Here is a 20742-nt window from a genome sequence, read left to right on the forward strand (position 1 = left end):
TTCCATTCGCATAAAAGGTTCTCCTATACGCTAAAATGCCACCAAAATACCTTAAAATTGGGTACCTAGTGTCGAAGGTATTTCAGCATCCCAGCACGTGCGGAGGTTGGGACTAGTGTTGTCCTTTAGGGGACCCTATTCCCTACATGATGTAACCATCGGGGTGCCTGTGACTTTATTTGGTCATCGGTTTCTAACGCCTTAATTGATTCCCTAACTCTACTTTTCATACTTAACCACAGGCTTCGACAGAGCTTGTAATGGGAAGTTAATGTCGAGGATATCTCCGGAACAACGAATGCTAGGAGCTCGGGACCGGTCTTTTTATTTAGGTCTCTCGAATCCCTACGTTACGCGACCGTCCGTGCATCTCTGACGTCATTGCGTCACCGTTTCCATTCGCGTACGAGGTTCTGCTACACGCTAAAATGCCACCAAAATACCTTAAATTTGGGTACCTATTGTCGAAGATATCACCGCATTCCTGCACGTGCGGAGGTTGGGACTACTATTGTCATTTAGGGGAACCTATTCTCTATAATATGTAACCGGCGGGGTGCCTGGGACGTTATTTGGTCACCGGTTTCTAACGCCTCAAAACGTCACCAAAACGCTACTTTTCATACTTGTATACGGTTTCCGACAGAGCTTGTTATTTGAAGTTAATGTCGAAGATTTCTCCGGAACAACGAATGCTAGGAGGTCGGGTCCAGTCTTGTAATTTAGGTCTCTCGATTCTCTACGTTACTCGACGTCCGTGTATCTCTGACGTCATTGAGTCACCGGTTCCAAACGCGTACAAGGTTCTCATATACACTAAAATGCTGCCAAAAATACCTTAAAATGGGTTACCTAGTGTCGAAGATATCTCAGCATCCCTGAACGTGCGGAGGTTGGGACTACTTTTGTCCTTTAGGGGACCCTATTCTCAACAACATGCAACAGTCGAGGTGCCTTAGACGTTATTTGGTCACCGGTTTCTAACGCCTCAAATAATCCCTAAAACGCTACTAACTTGTCAAAGGGCTCCGACAGAGCTTGTAATGGGAAGTTAATGTCGAAGATATCTCCGGAACAACGAATGCTAGGAGCTCGGGACCGGTCTTGTAATTTAGGTTTCTTGATTTCCTACGTTACGCGACCATCCGTGCATTTCTGACGTCATTGCATCATCGTTTCCATTCGCGGACGAGGTTCTCCTACACGCTAAAATTCCGCCAAAATACCTTTAAATTGGGTACCTAGTGTCGAAGACATCTCAGCATCCTTGCGCGTGCGGAAGTTGGGACTACTATTGATCTTTAGGGGACCCTAATCCCTACAAGATGAATTCGGTGGGGTGCCTGCGACATTATTTGATCACCGGTTTCTAACGCCTCAAAATGTCACCAAAACTCTACTTTTCATATTTGTCAATGGGCTCCGACAGAGCTTGTAATAATTAGTAAATGTCGCAGATTTCTCCAGAACCACGGATGCTAGGAAGTCGGGAGGTCTCTTGATTCTCTACGTTAAGCGTCCGTCCGTGCATCCGTGATGTTATTAAGTCACCGTTTCAATTCGCTTACCAGGTTCTCCTATAAGCTAAAATGCCACCAAAAATACATTAAAATGGGGTACCCTGTATTGAAGATATCTCATTATTCCTGCACGTTCGGAGGTTGGGACTACTTTTGTCCTTTAGAGGACCCTATTCCCTACTAGATGCAACCGTCGGGGTGCCTGGGACGTTATTTGGTCACCGGTTTCAGGCACCGAAATGTGTCCCCAAAACGCTAGTTTTCATTCTTGTCAAGGGGCTCCAACAGAGCTTGTAATGGGAAGTTAATGTCGAAGATATCTCCGGAACCACGAATGCTAGGATGTCGGGATTGGTCTTGTATTTTAGGTATTTCAATTACCTACGTTACGCGACCTTCCGTGCATCTCTTACCTCATTCCGTCACCGTTTCCATTCGCGTACAAGGTTGTCCTATACGCTGAAATGCCGCCAAAAATACCTTAAAATGGGTTACCTAGTGCCGAAGATATCGCAGCATCTATGCATGTGCGGAGGTTGGGACCAGTTTTGTCCTTTAGGGGACCATATTCCCTACAAGATGCAACCGTCGGGGTGCCTGAGACGTTGTTATGTCACCGGTTTCCTACGCCTCAAAATGTCACCAACTTGTCAAAGGGCTCCGACAGAGCTTGCAATGGGAAGTTAATGTTAAGATATCTCCGGAACCACGAAAACTAGGAGGTCGGGATCGGTCATGTAATTTAGGTCTCTCGATTTCCTACGTTATGCGACCTTCCGTGCATCTCTGACGTCACTGCGTCACCGTTTCCATTCGCATACAGTGTTCTCCTATACGCTAAAATGCCGCCCAAAATACCGTAAAATGGGGGTACCTAGTGTCGATAATATCTCAGCATCCCTGCACGTGTGGAGGTTGGGACCAGTTTTGTCATTTAGGGACCCTATTCCCTACAGGTTGCAGCGGTCGGAGTGCCTGGGACGTTGTTTGGTCACCGGTTTCTAACGCCTAAACGTGTCCCCAAAACGCTACTTTTCATACTTGACAACCGGCTCCGACAGAGCTTGTAATGGGAAGTTAATGTCGAAGATATCACCGGAACCACGCATGCTAAGAAGTCGGGATCGGTCTAGTAATTTAGGTCTCTCGATTCCTTACGTTACGTGACCGTCCGTGCATCTCTGACATCAAACGTCACTTTTCAACGTGGCATCCCATACTTTATAATGTGAAGTTAATGTTGCAGATATCTCAGAAAGTTCGAAACGGTTTGTTTTTTTAGATTTCTCGATTCCAGACGGAAAGCGACCGTCGGGGCACCTCCGACGTAATTGCGTCACCGTTTTCATTCGTCTACAAGTTTCCCCTATACGTTGCAAATGGCGACAAAATAACAACTAAAGATGGTGTTACTCCCATGGTTTACCCAAGGCAAATAAAAACTGTGTCACACATATGGTTCACCCAAGGCAAATAAAGACAGTGTCACACATATGGTTCAACATAGTCAAATGAAGACAGTGTCACACATATGGTTCACCATAGGTAAATAAAGACAGCGTCACACATATGGTTCAACATAGACAACTGAAGACAGTGTCACACATATGGTTCAGCATGGACAAATGAAGCCAGTGTCACACATATGGTTCAACATAGACAAATGAAGACAGTGTCACACATATGATTCAACATACACAAATGAAGCCAGTGACACACATATAGTGTAATATAGACAAACGAAGACAGTGTCACACATATGGTTCGACAGACACAAATGAAGACGGTGTCACACATATGGTTCAACATACACAAATGAAAACAGTGTCACACATATGGTTCGACATACACAAATGAAGACAGTGTCACACATATGGTTCAACATACACAAATGAAGACAGTGTCACACATATGGTTCAACATACACAAATAAAGACACTGTCACACATATGGTTCAACATAGACAAATAAAGACAGTGTCACACATATGGTTCAGCATACACAAGTGAGGACAGTTTCACACATATGGTTCAACAAACACAAATGAAGCCAGTGTCACACATATGGTTCAACATACACAAATGAAGACAGTGTCACACATATGGTTCAACATAGACAAATGAAGCCAGTGTCACACATATGGTTCAACATAGACAAATGAAGACAGTGTCACACATATGGTTCAACATAGACAAATGGAGACAGTGTCACACATATGGTTCAACATACACAAATGAGGACAGTGCCACAAATAGGGTTCAACATAGACAAATGAAGCCAGTGTCACACATATGGTTCAACATAAACAAATAAAGACAGTGTCACACATATGGTTCAACATACACAAATGAGGACAGTGTCACACATATGGTTCAACATAGACAAATAATGACAGTGTCACAAATACGGTTCGGCATACACAAATAAGGACAGTGTCACACATATGGTTCAACATAAACAAATGAGGACAGTGTCACACATATGGTTCAACATAGACAGTGTCACACATATGGTTCAACATAGACAAATGAAGACACTGTCACACATATGGTTCAACATAGACAAATAAAGACAGTGTCACACATATGGTTCAACATAGACAGTGTCACACATATGGTTCAACATAGACAAATAAAGACAGTGTCACACATATGGTTCAACATAAACAAATGAGAACAGTGTCACACATATGGTTCAACATAGACAAATAAAGACAGTGTCACACATATGGTTCAACATAAACAAATAAAGACACTGTCACACATATGGTTCAACATAAACAAATGAGGACAGTGTCACACATATGGTTCAACATAGACAAATAAAGACAGTGACACACATATGGTTCAACATAAACAAATAAAGACACTGTCACACATATGGTTCAACATAAACAAATGAGGACAGTGTCACACATATGATTCAACATAAACAAATGAGGACAGTGTCACACATATGGTTCAGCATAGACAAATAAAGACAGTGACACACATATGGTTCAACATAAACAAATGAGGACAGTGTCACACATATGGTTCAACATAAACAAATGAGGACAGAGTCACACATATGGTTCAACAGAGACAGTGTCACAAATAGGGTTCAACATAGACAAATAAAGACAGTGTCACACATATGGTTCAACATAGACAGTGTCACACATATGGTTCAACATAGACAAATGGAGACAGTGTCACACATATGGTTCAACATAGACAAATAAAGCTAGTGTCACAAATATGGTTCAACATGGACAAATGAAGCCAGTGTCACACATATGGTTCAACATAGACAAATAATGACAGTGTCACAAATACGGTTCGGCATACACAAATGAGGACAGTGTCACACATATGGTTCAACATAAACAAATGAGGACAGTGTCACACATATGGTTCAACATAGACAGTGTCACACATATGGTTCAACATAGACAAATAAAGCCAGTGTCACAAATATGGTTCAACATGGACAAATGAAGCCAGTGTCACACATATGGTTCAACATAGACAAATGAAGACAGTGTCACACATATGGTTCAACATAGACAAATGAAGCCAGTGTCACAAATATGGTTCAACATAGACAAATAAAGACAGTGTCACACATATGGTTCAACATAGACAGTGTCACACATATGGTTCAACATAGACAAATGGAGACAGTGTCACACATATGGTTCAACATAGACAAATAAAGCCAGTGTCACAAATATGGTTCAACATGGACAAATGAAGCCAGTGTCACACATATGGTTCAACATAGACAAATGAAGACAGTGTCACACATATGGTTCAACATAGACAAATGAAGCCAGTGTCACACATATGGTTCAACATAGACAAATAAAGACAGTGTCACACATATGGTTCAACATAAACAAATGAGAACAGTGTCACACATATGGTTCAACATAGACAAATAAAGACAGTGTCACACATATGGTTCAACATAGACAGTGTCACACATATGGTTCAACATAGACAAATTGAGACAGTGTCACACATATGGTTCAACATAGACAAATGAAGCCAGTGTCACAAATATGGTTCAACATAGACAAATGAAGCCAGTGTCACACATATGGTTCAACATAGACAAATAAAGACAGTGTCACAAATAGGGTTCTGCATGCACAAATGAAGACAGTGTCACACATATGGTTCAACATAGACAGTGTCACACATATGGTTCAACATAGACAAATGGAGACAGTGTCACACATATGGTTCAACATAAACAAATGAGGACAGTGTCACACATATGGTTCAACATAAACAAATAAAGACAGTGTCACACATAGGGTTCAACATAGACAAATGAAGCCAGTGTCACAAATAAGGTTCGGCATACACAAATAAAGACAGTGTCACTCATATGGTTCAACATTAACAAATGAAGACGTTGTCACACCAATGATTCATCCTAGGTCGACGAAGAAGTTGTCACAACAAAAAGTTCACCCTATGCAAATGAAGACTGTGTCACATCTATTGTTTATTTGACGCCGGGGTGATTTCCGGTGCCCGGATGATGTCTGGAAAAAAACGGGAGGTTGAAAAAGTACTGTTTGTTGCTACTTTTTATATGAGACTGGATGAAACTTCCTGTTCTCAAAACACTTTCTTGCCAATGACCTGTCCGCGAGTCTTGTGCATCATTTAAAAATACCAAACTCACATTAGTTAAAGATTTTTAAGGCACGCTTGCTATCCAATTTCTAAATTACAATAAGTTAAGACCAAAGAAATAAAACCTTATCCAATAGGCAGAGCTGTGGGACCACTCAATATGTCATTCCTCGTAGGGCCCGCGGCATTTGGGGTTCAAACTTACTCGTTTGGCGAAAATACCACAAAACGGTGGTAATAAAACTCCCTCTTTGGCCTCAAAAATATGTTTCAGTCACACTTGGGGATGTGACGGGGTCAAGCCATAATGCAGCCACTATAGGGCGTGGGCAGACCTTTATAAACCCAACAACAACAACAACAACTACTACTACTTTTGACATTAAATAAAAATAAATGTCCCATTACAGTAAATCGTTAAAGGTGAAAATAGCAACACTTGTTTAGGACATTTTAGAACTTGTCAAAGATAAATTAAAATAAACATTATTGGAAGGACAATTTCACAAAATGATGTCATGTTAATGATCTCTTTGTATGTGATATCTTTGTATGTTTGCCACATAATTATGTACCTCACATCTTGCGTGTAGATTTTGTCTTTGTCTGTTACCTTAAAGGGACTAGAGACCAAACTTGTCAAAACATATAGATTAATATACGGTTGTTTATTATATGCCTTTCGATTTCCGTTTCGATTTCAGAAAGTAAAAATACAGCACACCGTATTGAAAATTCCGTATCACCATACTGTCGTTCTCTGATTCCGTGTCATGCTATTACGGTATGAAGTCTAGGAACTACTTTGGCGTGACAAAAAAAGTGGTGAAACCTGTCTTATTTTAGATACAAATTACAAACCTTATTTTACTAACACCACAAGTACCATGTACATATTACAAGCAGATATACAAAAAAAACACTTTTTTTAACATGGGTGACAACGGGGAAAATGCCATCACCGATTTCCGTTCTTTGGAATACTTTCCACCACTTGGATAGGACTTTTGATACGCTTATCATGACATATTTATAAAAATAAACCAGTTGAACGGAATTCTGTTGCAATTTGTGTGAGGTCATGTCATATAATGCTTGTACTATATCCAGGAGCATGGTTTTCAAAGAAGCATGAGGATAAGCACGAATCAGAGAATAGTTCTGATCAATGAAAACAACTAGTTGTTTGCCAATTCGAAGATCATAAATTGTCACGTCATTAACATGAGCCGGTCGCCAATACAAAACGGCAAATTCGCGTCATCGATAGTGAAAGCGATTGACTCAGGAAACTGCACTCAGTGCTGCATTATATTCATCGCCCAAAATCCTACGAACATTCCTTTTTGTTAAAATGGCCGCGTGATGTTCCCAGGAAGTAACGATTTCTTTACACTCGTAAAAAGGTACCGTTTATGGTTTTTTCTGCTGTGACATTTAATAATTGTTTTTGAAATATCATTTGTTTATTTTGCTGGGATAATAAACATTTTCCTTTTATTTTGCTGAATGAATTTAATTTTGTAACTACTGACTTGTTTTGCTAGAGTAGCCTCCCTTGACTTCAACTCGCGAAAGTACGTAACATATTCATACATATTCGTAACATTTACATATTTGCTAGCCATTCTTTGGACACTTGACAGATTAAAACCGAAAAATAAAAAGGAATAAATAGTTAGGTATATGATATATGGAACATGGCGTTTATCTAGTGATCCAGCTGCATCACGTCTCGTTCGGTGAGTAAACACGTGTCACTATAGGTATCATACTACGCTCCATATATAATTTCTATTGATATTACCACCAAAATCATTTGGTTTGTTATCATCTTACAACTATGCACTATGACTTTTTGAATCAATTTTTTTTCTTTTTTTCTTTACTAATTGTTTATTTAGTATATTTACAACAAAATATAAGATCAACGCTCGTTAAACAATGTACAAAACTCGTGAATACATAAATCAACTATATTATAAAACAAATTCTGCTTGAAATAAAGTAGTCCGCCGTGCTTACAGGTTTGCACATGGTCTGACCGAAAACATCTATCTTTTCATTCATGCACGCAGTTATGCTTAACAAAATCGATAAATTTATATCCGTAAATTTTCACGGTAAGATCTGTATTGCATCTATTTTTACACATGCTCGCCTCGTTAAAGATGCACTCTTACTCCCAAATTAGATTTACCACAATTAGTCATATTGTTTTAATATAAAAAAAGGATGAATAATTGTCGAAGGCAACGGTTCTTGTGAAGGATACCGAGTTTAATTTGAAATAAATGAGCATAAAACACGGTAATTCTACCTTATGAGACTATAGTATATCACAGTATATCTTTTAGCACTCACCAATCATTTAATATTTTTGTGCTTTCTGCTATTAAATAGACAGTAATAAATATTTTACTTAAATGCATTATATAGTAAGAAGTTTACTTAAAACTTATGTTTGTTATATATGTGTATGTATTGATTTTGAATAAGAGTGTCACTTTAAATAATAAAGTATCGTAGACTACATCTGGATATTAATTATCTTACAGTTTTTCATGATATGTTTGTTATAGTCTGTGTTTTTTTTAGATATCAAATATACCACACATAATCAGGTTGAAATCTGTGTCAAAAACATATTATTTTTTTATATAAATCATTTTAAATCCTTACACATAAACCTTCTGATTTTTGTTTAACAACCTGTTGGCGATGTTTAGAATACAACGTAGTTTTATTTATTTATTTAACTTGGTCTAAACAATCTGTCTTGTTTTCTTGGAGGCAAATCATCACAAATGTGTTAACAAGAAAAATGAATTCCATGAAATTTTGCTTCGATACCATGCCCAAGACGTTTAATTCGAAGTTTCAAAGTTTATTGGCAATCGAGATAATTTGCCTTACAAACACATATGTACATATTATCAAATATGTTAAATGAATATAATACTAAATTATGATAATGATATTGTAAATTGTGACAGTTACAAGTGTAAAGTATATATAAAGTATATATTATGTGCTACTATGCTTAGTAAAGTAGTCTATATATACTGTATATAAAGTATCAATGAAAACACGGTATATATTTAAACCAAATATGTTGACTGTACAGATGATTATTTCTAAGAAGCAGATAAAGTTTTTAATCTATCTTCTCTAAGTTTCATAGCATGGTACACAAATTTCGCGATGTTGTTAACAGTTTTCTCATTTTTAATGACAATCGTTTAATTTCAATAGTTTGACCTATAATTTGACCATTCGACGTACATGTACTTGCATCATTCGAAGTCTGTTATGAGGGTTGAACACTTCTGTCTTGGTCTTGTCGTTCTGTGTCGCTGTTTACCGTGGCGATGTCGGTTTGAGGTCCGGCGAGGTTCTCTGTGGTCTCGGACTCTTTAAGACGTTTAAGCAATGTTTCTTCAGTCGGGTGAGGGACTTAATTATCGGCCTGCTCCGTTGCGTATGTGAACTATAGCGGTTTGGTGTGGCAAAGTTCAAACGACCATGTACAGTGTGGACATACCACGTAGTTTATGACGTCACATTTTGTTATAACGTGAAGCAAAATACCGCTCGATCGGAAATGATTATCGCTGTAATTTGATATTTTCATATCAATTTTTATAAAACCTAGTGGACGGAGGCTAAGCGGAAAAATGTACACTATACTCGGTTAATGAGCGATATGTTGAGCAATTTTGTAGTTTTTTTTCAAAAATCGTGGGCAAATGCTGATAATGTACAAAATATTGTTTGTTACAGCGAAAAGCAAATTACGTGTCTGCTCCGAAAAGTTGTTTATCTATATAGTCTGCATGTTTGCCTTAAAACGGAAGTCTCGGAATGCATATTCTATCCCCAGGATATATTCATACCTACAAATGAGACACACACTACATAAAAATATTAAATGTTTTTATTTTGTTACAACGAAAAGCAAAAACTATTTGGTTATAACGAAAAGCAGTTTTTGGAGGAACAATTGCCAACCTTCCTCCTTCTTGCCATGAGCCCAATTAAAACCCGTTTTGCAATATCAGTTTACATAGACAGTAGTTCTGTGCATCGGTTATGTTTTACATCAATTAAAAGACATATATATGACAACTAAATGTCACCATCATACTGCTTAGTATGTCACTCAATCTATCTATCAGGAAACTTCATGATTCCACCAATACGGGTGTTTTTTGACAAAAATGGAGTTTATGCGTCGTCGGTAGGTATGTCCACACTGATACATATGCAGGGATGGGGCGCCATTTCTGATACTGTCAATTTGCTCCGGGCGCTTTGTTTTTACGCACAACAGTGCCCCGTGTCTGCGTGTTCCGTTGTATAGGGTACACAAGCGTCTCAGTTTTGGGGCGTCTACTTTTCTTCCAAATGTACAGGTTTCCTCGTACTAAACAGCACTGGGGAATTGCTTTCTGGTTTCTCGTCACTGGGAACAGCTGCCTATGGCGTTTTCGAACTCGGGAGGAAATTGTTCATTTATGTAATACTAAATGTTTCATATTCAGTTAGATGCCTGTTTCATGGATAAACTCGCGATCTCTGTATCGTTCGAATTGCCACCATCGGTCTGGTCTGTACACCTCCGGACGGTTTTCTTATTAATGTACCCGATGCACATTCGGAACTCCTCGGCCATTTTTTTTTTCAAAAACAACCTCGGATGTATGCCGGTACATCAGTTGAAGTAGTTCGTTTTTTAAAATATATCGTTAATTAAATTTAGTGTTTTAGAGTTGTATTAATTGATATAAGTTAAAATTGATTACCAGTGAAGTGTATTATTGCAAACATAATTAAGATTTTCAAGAGTAAAGACATAAAGTTTAACTGCTAACTGCTAAATAAAATTACTACGCGATCTACTTGCAGCGGACTTAAACGTACCTCTTTTTGTGTATGTAAGCCGTCCAAATACATCCGAGGTTTATGTTTATATCAATGTTCGTATCAATATCATATGTAAAGCTACAGTCACACCAAGGCGGGACCCAACACGGAACACCCCGATCAAGAGATATCTTGATCCGGGGTGATCCGAGGTGGTCCTCGTTGAAATTGAGTCGACCGTCTCAAAACATCGGATCAGCAAGGACCCAACACGGTACAACAACGGATGAACACGGTGCCACCACGGCAGCATAACGGATAGTCTCGGACCTTCCCGTATCAGCTACGAACAGTCCCGGACCCAACACGGACAGCCCCGGGATGATCCGTGTCCAACAAAACATGCCGGATCGCCAAGATCAACACGGTGTCACTACGGACCTTCATAGTGCCAACACGGTCGCTATATGGATCTTCCCGGATTACCCCGGATTGAAAAACACTCCCGGAATCACCACAACAGTTTTAAATTGCCGGGGTGTTCTCCCTCATCATTCAGGACCATCCCCTACTGTCCCCAGATCAGCCTGGACCCAACACTGATCTTATCAAAGAGCGGCTAAATTTTAGTCCGGGACAGTCCGGGAGGTCGGTAGGACTGGGGCTTAATGAATGAATTTACGGAGAGTTTGCTCAGTGATATTTGTGCTTGACTCAGGTTCAGAGTGGGTGAAATTATTTTCGCGAAAACCAACATATACAAACTTGTCATGCATACTCCTGCATTTTATATGACGGATTTCTTCAGCCTGGGGGATTTCATGCAACCAGTGTACGAATATCCGCACCCATAGTAGAATTCTGGGCTTGAATGTCCTTACTGTCACTGGCATTATGTTGTGTATGTCGGTCTCAATCATATATAAAATCACTTACAGAGTTTCTGAAGACTCAAAGCAGATTTCAAGGAATTGTCTTATTGTCTGATGTTAGCAACTTCCGTTTTGACGAGTCATTTCTTGCTCATTCCTGATTCAATGGGTTGCATTTTATTATCAAGTTGCGCGGGCATATACTCATTTTAGGGTTAACAGCTTATTATGACCTGCTATCCCTTTTGTGTTAAAGTCAATCGTTTTTGCGTTTCGCCTGGTATTTGCGAGTTGGGGTTTCAGCAAAAAAAAATAATGGATTTACCAAAATGTTTTCTGTATTCAATCTCTTGACATATCTGATTTTTTAACGGATGAAATATCAATTACCCGCTCGCAATCCATATATAAAAATGATCAGTTATCTAGTACGTACATGGTGATAATTGTTTCGCAAGTAATTTTCGATAACCAATCACTGAAGGTATTTCATTGTAAGCACTACTGTTTCTTCCCTTATACTTTCGAAAATTACGTAGATAATGACAGAAGGCAAAACGAATAACTTATAAAACAAACACATTTATAATGTTGATGTCATGCCAACCATTTTTGAGCTTGTTAAACCCGGCCTTTACCAGATAACACACATTTTATAGTAAAGTATTGAAGTTTTGTGTACTTTCAAACAGTCACATTACAGATACATACCATACTACCGTGTAGCGTGACTTCCACATTCAATTAATCATTTGTAAATAATGTCAACGTATACTGCCGTACCGCCGTTAACGCAAGTTTACGTCACGTGTGGTGTGAAAAACGTAAGGAGTGTTTTTACAGACGGTGATATAAGTACATGCGGAAATAAATGGCTGCAAGTCCATTGTACAGATAGTGTGTTAAGTCTTAACTTAAGGATATTTTGCATGTAAGAGTTTATTTATAATTTTAAACGCTAAAATCAACAAAATAAATACGTTTAATATATGAATGAACGCTAGATGTAATTTATATCTTTAAACAAATAAACGAACATCATAAACGATACGATTAAATGCAGTATAAATGTGGTATCTTATAATTTGCTAAAATGAAAAAGTTACTGATACTCGACTTTATTGTGCAGACTTATATGAGAACGAGATATATATTTGTTATAATTGCTGTTGGTTATACTTTTACAGACCCATAAAATGGCGTGTACGTTACGCAGCTGCCTGCTATTAGCCACAATTTGGAGTTCCTTCTCATTCGCTAATGCTGGTAAGTCAATAATATTCTGCAATAATATCAAAGGGCATGATAATAATCTGACAACATAACACTACAGTCATAGTTCATTATTAAGGTTACAAACAAAAAAACTTATCAGAGATTTCTGTTCCTGTAACTTATGGTGGCATATTGCTGCCGTTAGATAACATGTTAACGTTCGTATGGTGATATATTCCTGCCGTTAGATAACATCTTAACGTTCGTATAGTGGCATATTCCTGCCGTAAGACAACATGAAAACATTCGCGAATTGTTTTGTATTAACCATCTGTTTTTATATATATTTCTAGCTATTCAGTTAAAACTCGCGAGACCTTTTCGGTAAGATAAATATCACATGACTAAAACCAGGCTTGAAAGTGCCCAAAACTGCCATCTGTTAACTTGCTGTTTAACACTAACAGGTTAATATCTAGTTATGGTTTACGAATTCCACTTAATACGTAACATAATAACAGGTAAACTAATTGGATTCGTATTTATGGCTTCTTGCACTAACTGGTTATCTAGATATGATTTGCGAATCCCACATACAAATTAACATGATTAACTGGTTAACTAGATAGCTAGATGATTAACCCGAGAACGAAGTGCTTAACTAGAAACAATTCGCGAACGTTTCATCATCTTACGGCAGTAGCATGAAGAAGAAGAAGGAAAAAGATAATTCAAGGAAATATAACACAAACTATAAATAGGCCAACATGACCCGTCAGCAAATTCATAGAATAAAATGGCTTACGTATACAATTAGCAAACATGTAGACTATAAAATCTGTTCTGTTCTGTTCTGTTCTGTTGTATATATATATAACTATTGACGAGACTGTTGGGGAAGTGGATTCAATCACAGTGGCTTGATGACAAAGGCTCATTAAAGTCACAATAAATAATTTCAACTAGCCAAAATTATATTTTATACATACTTGAACATGTATATTATCAGTATAATACATTGCCATAAACATAAAATGATATTTGAAAAAAAAAATACCCTATACTGTAATATGTATAGGGTATTTTTTATTTTTTTTAAATCTCATTTTATGTTTATGGCAATTTATTATATTGATAATATACATGTTCAAGTATGTATAAAATATAATTTTGGCTAGTTGAAATTATTTATTGTGACTTTAATGAGCCTTTGTCATCAAGCCACTGTGGATTCAATGAAGGATACAACTTTCCATTGTATCCCCCGATGGGGGATGGGTGTAAATCGGTAGTACATCCTTAACCCCTTTTCGAAAGCTTTTGGACAATGCCGTTCTTGTATAACACTATTCTTTAACATCTTTTATTTTTTCAGGCCTTTTACAAAACTTTCAGGATTTCGCGTTCTTAAATCCAGTGGAACCGTGGGAGTTTCCTACAGATGATGCATTTCCATCCGACTCCTCGTTTCCGTCGGACATCGGTTTCCCGCCCGTGTCCCCCCAAGATAATGCTTCGTCTACCGACATGGCTTTTCCGCCCGTCGGCGGTATTCCTCCGGATTCCAATTTCCCGCCTAACAACGCCGTTCCGTCTGGTACCGCCTCCTTTCCAATTGTCGGGCCTCCGTCTGCTTCACAAACAGGAACCGGAGGCGATTCCAAAACAGAAACAGGAAGTGGTGTGTTGATTTCGCCAGTGGAGCCACCAACCGAAAACACGGGTACACAACTTGGCGGCGCAAACATTGATAGTGGTATGCCAATTGGGCAAAATGATGTACTCGTTGACCCGAATTTAAAAGTACCACGTTCGTCTGACCAAAACACAGATCGTCTGAATCCAACAAAAAACCAGAGCCAGATAACAAATAATCCAGGAAATACACCGGTAATAGGTGTTACAGGAAATGAACCCAATGCCCAGGGAAGGGGAGAGTCGACAAAAATTGACTGGTTTCTTCCACAGATGCCCAGTGGGGAATCGTTTGTGAATCTCCAAGACGGGACCGCAAATACCTTCTTTCCCACAGAAAACTGGCTAGGCAGAGGAGCAGCTGTGGGATCGTTAGGTCAGGTCGATCAACCACCACAAGAGCCTCCGGTAAACGAGATTGCGGCTGGTGGTGGTGAGGTTGTTGGACCTATCGATATCGGACCGGTAGGCCAACCTTCTACAGATTCAACAACAACGCCAACTACTAATACGTTTAGAGACGGAAGTGCCATTGGGTTTGCCGATTTGGTTCCATTTGGTGGCGGAATGGGCTTAGGGCCGATCGATTTAACCCCTGTTGACCTAAGGCCCGTGGACCCACTAGTACCGGTTTCAGAAACACCCACAACAACCACTACAACAACGACAGAATCAACAACGCCCAGTTCAACCACCATCCAAACAACAACTCCTCTCCGTACTACAACACCGTTGACGACCACCGTGCAAAGCACGACCCCCAAGCGTGGCGTGGTTGCGAGTATTGCTAGTTGGTTGGGATTTTCAGGTCGTAGTGTCCAGGGTCAGGGCCAGCCCAGAGGACCAGTCATTCAAAAATGTAAGTTTTGTTTGTCTTCATGTCTATTGCTAGGTCATCGTCTAAATTGGTCATCATACTCTTATGCAAATCTAAACTAAAAGGTTATGTCACTAATATACAATGCTCATAGTTTCTCGTAAGATTCCGACAAACGCGATAGTTATGTTTACGTCCATCTTAACCATACAAAAATGAATACTATTAAAGTGACACTCTTATTCAAAATCAATACATAACACATGTAAAACACACATACATTTTGAGTGATAAACCTTTAACTACTTACTAAATGCTAGCAATGCATTTGTTGAAACTATGAATTACTGACAACAAGGTTGTAATCGTGTAATTGACAGCTGAAAACACAAAAATATTAAATTGAGTGCTAAAACATTTACTGTGATCTATTATCGTGTCGTATGTTAAAAATACCGTTTTTTTTCGGCATATTTCTTTCAAATTTAACTCGGTATCCTTTGTAAGAACTATTGTTTCGACATTTATGTATATTTTTTGGTAGATTGAAACAATTCTTTTAATTGAGGTATGCCTTCTTTGGGAGTTAGAATACATCTTTAAAAATAGAGCATGGATGGGTAGTAAGCTTGGACACGGGTACACGTTCAGGAAACACCGATCTGTACATGTACTCGTATATGCACCAGCATACACGGTAATCAATAAACACGTACCATGCCCGCTGTTACCCGGGTAACCTTGCATGCTCTCAATAAAAATGCATGAAGAAACTAAAGAGAAAATCTTTTTGAGAAATGTTTTTAAAACAAGCAAAACATAAATGAACAATAACTGTAGTCTATATTCAATGAACCATATTTGTTTCCTTTCAACAGCCAACTCAGAAGCGGCCCGAACGGCAGCCAATATCGAGGCGGAACTGTCTCCCACTTGTCGCATCCTTGGGATGGCGTCCCTCACAAGCCTGGGCCGTGACAAGCAGCGCTACCGGTTGTTACGCCGGGAGTGCGCAGAGGAGCGACGGCGCGCGCGACAAAGGATACGCGAGCAGCAGAGGCAGACGAGTATTGACAGCCAGCGTGGACAGGCCTTGGGAAATCGCCAGGGGAATACTGGTGAGTTGTCATCTGATAATATAGCATTAGAAACAGAAACATTTAGATCGTACGCCATAAAGCATAATGTAGAACCTAACTGACAATGTGCGAATTTATTTAAGGCAGTTTGACAGCTGCAAAATTGAATTAATTAACAAGTGTATACAATGGTTTAATGCTCAATAAGATACACGTGATAGGAAAAAAAACTATTTAGGTGAATTCATTTAAGGATTTATCGCATTGTTTCGTTTGTTAATGCTTTGTGAACGCACGAGAACTCGTGAGCAAAAATTCAAATAAGCTTTTATCATGAGGGAAATGATCAAACTATTCTACAGCTGAGTATGCGTCGTTAACGAAGGGGTTTCAACAACACGCTTGTATAGAATAATAGTCAAATTTTGTAGTCTCGTAGCTCAAATCCACTCAGAGTGCAATATTGAAATAAGAAATGACGTCATAAACCCTTGAGCGTTATTAATACAACATATTTACACCTCGGCTTCCAGTCCTTAAATGAACTGCCTTTCGGCAATTGCGGTTATCATCCGATGAACGCAACATATACGGATATGTTCGGATCGCGAATCATATCATAACAATATACATGAAAACTGTTGATCTTGTTTTTGTTTGTATTGTGTCAGCAGGTCCCTTAAAACATAAATAGACATTTTAGAAAGTGTTAATTTATGATATGTTAAATGTATTGTTTCCATTAGTGTTTCAATTTTACGTTTAAAAGTGATTTTAAGTGATTGATGTTTTGCCGCGTTATTGTGACGTTATTTGACAAACTGTTACCGGTTACGGTCGGGTCGTTCTATTTACAGAATGGGTGAGAATGATTACTGTAAGGCATTTACGTTGAAGCATTTTTTCAATTCTTGAATGAAATAATGAACTATTGGTGTAAATATAATGAATGAATTGCGGGATTGATGTCATTATCGGGGATATGAACGCAGTTGGGCTCGTTAAAGTACGCGTGGAGTCCTTTGGACTCTACACACTTAAACATCCCCAATCAGATAATGACACCAATACCGCAATTCATGCCTTAAATAAACGTCAAGTTTTCTCTAAGCAATATAATAATACAAATAGTTATCACATGACGGCGCTTGTTTCGAGTGGTATCTAAAAAAAGTTGTAAGTCTTGCATTTAATACAAGAGGTTGTAATTTACTCCAAAAGGTTTTTGCAGATTTCACGAGAAAACACGAACAAACTTTAAATTATTTATATTAATTGTCTTAAAATATCGTAGAAGACAACTTAAGACGTCTCAAATTTTATTTTAATAAAATAATTATTTGTTATCTGACGTCATTTTACCAATGCGCAATAATTCTCGTTTCATTTGTATTTGTACTAAATAGCAACTCATGTTAAGTATTTAACATATACACGCTCGTAGGCTATCTTTTTCCTCACGTGTCAAAAATCATTTTCAGGAATATATATCACTAATTTTACATATACAACCATTGAAATTTTACTATATACATGTAATTGAAAAAAGGATCATATAATTATTTAGCTTTCTATGTTGCAGTTAATTTTTTCTAGATACCATGAGTCCAACTGTAGCGCGGATGGTGTTACCCCCACAAAACAGACGACTATCGGTTAGCAGAGGACGCGGGAGCGGTCCTCGCGGTTGAGGCAGACTACAAAAATGATGCAGACATTTTTTTTGTGCAACAATTAACATATACCACGTCATATTGGCGTTATAATCGCCAATGATAGTATAAAGCGTATTGGTATCCCATTAAGAAATATTTGTGGCTTAATCAAAGATATTAATAATGTGTTCGCATCAACAGTATGGTAGTGTTTTTTTTATACCAATCAATAAGTCGAAACGATTGGTTTCTATAATATTTGAGGTTTTATATACATCGTCCCAAATGATTATCAAATCATGATACTGCCTTTCAAATGCAAATAAATAATTTTATATTAAGAATTCTAATTTCCTCATGCATATCTTAACTACAATTTATCGCCTCAGTTAAATAAAACAGACGAGAACCTGCGTAATAAATGCGCATATATTATTGCCTTGCGGTTTTGACGGTTTGGATGTGAGATTGCCGATAACTAAGGACGCATAACGTATATATACGTAGCCGTTTTAGCTGAAGTTAGTAAACCGTCTAGAGTAACGATTAGTCAAACTCATCTGAAATGGTAAAATGAAAGACCAATATAAAATATTGTATTTCGTTTATTAAGAACATGTGAACCAAATTGTTTTGTCCTTTTCTGTGGTAAAATAAACCTATTAAGGTAATTTGTCCTAATAATTTTCATTTTTGTTTATTTTCGAAAGAATGAAAATTGTGGATTGGACGAAACTGAGCAGACATCATCATTTATTTTGATGTATGTGCGTGTTTGTTGGTATATGGTCATTAAAAATGCGTTAAGTTAAAGTTGCAAGAGATTTTGTCGTTCCACTTCAACACATTACCGTACAGTTTGTTATGTTTGATGTATTAGCATAATTCATTGTCTCGTATGTGATCTATATTTTGAAATCCCTTATTTATTCCGCGTGATTGTTTGTTACAATTTCAGACCTATGAGATGTGTAATTAAACGGAAACAATAAATTGACTTGTTTACTTTTCAATTAACCCGATTTTTTTGCAAACTGGTGTACAGTACCCGTACAAGGGAATATCTTTCCCCAGCACGCACCTGACGTAAGTCGCACGAAGGGTTCAGGACGCGACATCGCTGAACATAAAACAACGTTAAATGACGGCATTGTCTGATCTGACCAATATTGGCGTCCTATGGATGTCAGCGTGTAATTGACATTAAAGCTGCACTCTCACAGATTGAACCTTTTGACAACTTTTTTTGTTCTCGGAACGAGCCATTTTATGCGGAAATGCATGGAAACGAGTGATATAAAAATGCTGACAAAATATCAGATCGCAGATTTTCATATTTATGTTAAAAAATGATGTTTTATGCATTCTTCTTAAACCGTTAGAAATGGTTTAAGCCATAAAACATTAATTCTTTAGCCCAAATATGAAAATCTGCGATCTGATATTTGGTCAGCTGTCTTATATCATTGGTTTGCTGATATTTACGCAAAAAAATGGCTAATTCCAAGACAAAAAATAAAAAAAAGTTGTCAAAACGGTAAATCTGTGAGAGTGCAGCTTTAAGACTTACATATCATAAATGGAAATGTTGCCTACTCGTTTGTCTCAAGAAATATTTTAGAATTTGAGATTTGTGTAAAAGTTGGTAAAAGGGAGTTTGGCGTGATCTGAGGTGCCGAGGTATTTGTTAGATATGTCTCGGTACCGTCACCAATAACGGTGTTGAGAAAGTGTGCACGTGGCCTGGAAGCTCAGTCGGTAGAGCACCGACCCTGTCAGGAAGGGTTTCGCGTCCGAGCTACCGTCTGGATACACAGTTTTCACATCCCATTACATATATACATTTGTTTTACAAAATCCAGCTCTACCGGAAATGCAAAAGTTAAAAAATCAAATATTATTGACGCTTGATGGAACTTCACATGGCGGTGTAGCAGCTACTATTTGATGGCTTTAACTGCTGAAAACGACACAATCATACATAACTCCAGTTCAACCGAGTTAAAAATTATTACTTTTACATTTGGAATTGACAGTGACATATATTTTTAATAAATAGGGGTTATTTGTTGATTTCAGTGAAATATCGTATTCAATATCACGAGTGTCAATGAAAAATATATTTTAAAGAGTTGCGAGGCCACCGGTGAAAACATAAATCTTCTTTGATCATCATCGGATAAAATACGATCTTACACTGAAACCAACAATTTTCGTGTTTCTGCTATGCTTGTTTTCAGAGTCTAATCGGTATTTTAATCCATGTTTCTAAATACCACCTTTTTAGTATACCAGAGCACAAAGTGGTCAGCGTGAGCTATTGTGATAGGGTGATTGTCCGTTGTCCGCCATCAACATTTTCCTTTAAACAACTTCTCTTAAACCACGGAGA

General features: G+C 38.1%; 1 protein-coding gene across 2 annotated transcripts; it reads left to right on the plus strand.

Moving 5' to 3' along the window:
* The first annotated feature begins 12677 nt into the window (after positions 1 to 12677).
* On the plus strand, positions 12678 to 19344 carry LOC128218679 (mucin-2-like). Of its 2 annotated transcripts, none has more exons than XM_052926336.1 (5): positions 12678 to 12820; positions 13077 to 13155; positions 14480 to 15658; positions 16495 to 16734; positions 18278 to 19344. In XM_052926336.1, the coding sequence occupies exons 2-5, from the start codon at positions 13086 to 13088 to the stop codon at positions 18289 to 18291; spliced, it is 1503 nt and encodes a 500-aa protein (XP_052782296.1). In that variant the 5' UTR covers positions 12678 to 12820; positions 13077 to 13085; the 3' UTR covers positions 18292 to 19344. The 2 variants fall into 2 exon arrangements, with proteins under 2 accessions (XP_052782296.1, XP_052782295.1); XM_052926335.1 differs by having other exon boundaries at positions 18292 to 19344.
* The last annotated feature ends 1398 nt before the right edge of the window (positions 19345 to 20742 follow it).

Source organism: Mya arenaria, chromosome 15, assembly GCF_026914265.1.
Source record: "Mya arenaria isolate MELC-2E11 chromosome 15, ASM2691426v1".
NCBI lineage: Eukaryota > Metazoa > Mollusca > Bivalvia > Myida > Myidae > Mya > Mya arenaria.

Bases quoted from the DNA above. Each gene is read 5' to 3' on its own strand.
- LOC128218679 (XM_052926335.1), top strand. From the start codon at position 13,086: ATGGCGTGTACGTTACGCAGCTGCCTGCTATTAGCCACAATTTGGAGT. The intron at 15,659-16,494 runs GTAAGTTTTGTT...TCCTTTCAACAG, and splicing joins AGGACCAGTCATTCAAAAAT to CCAACTCAGAAGCGGCCCGA. The intron at 16,735-18,291 runs GTGAGTTGTCAT...AATTTTTTCTAG, and splicing joins AAATCGCCAGGGGAATACTG to ATACCATGAGTCCAACTGTA.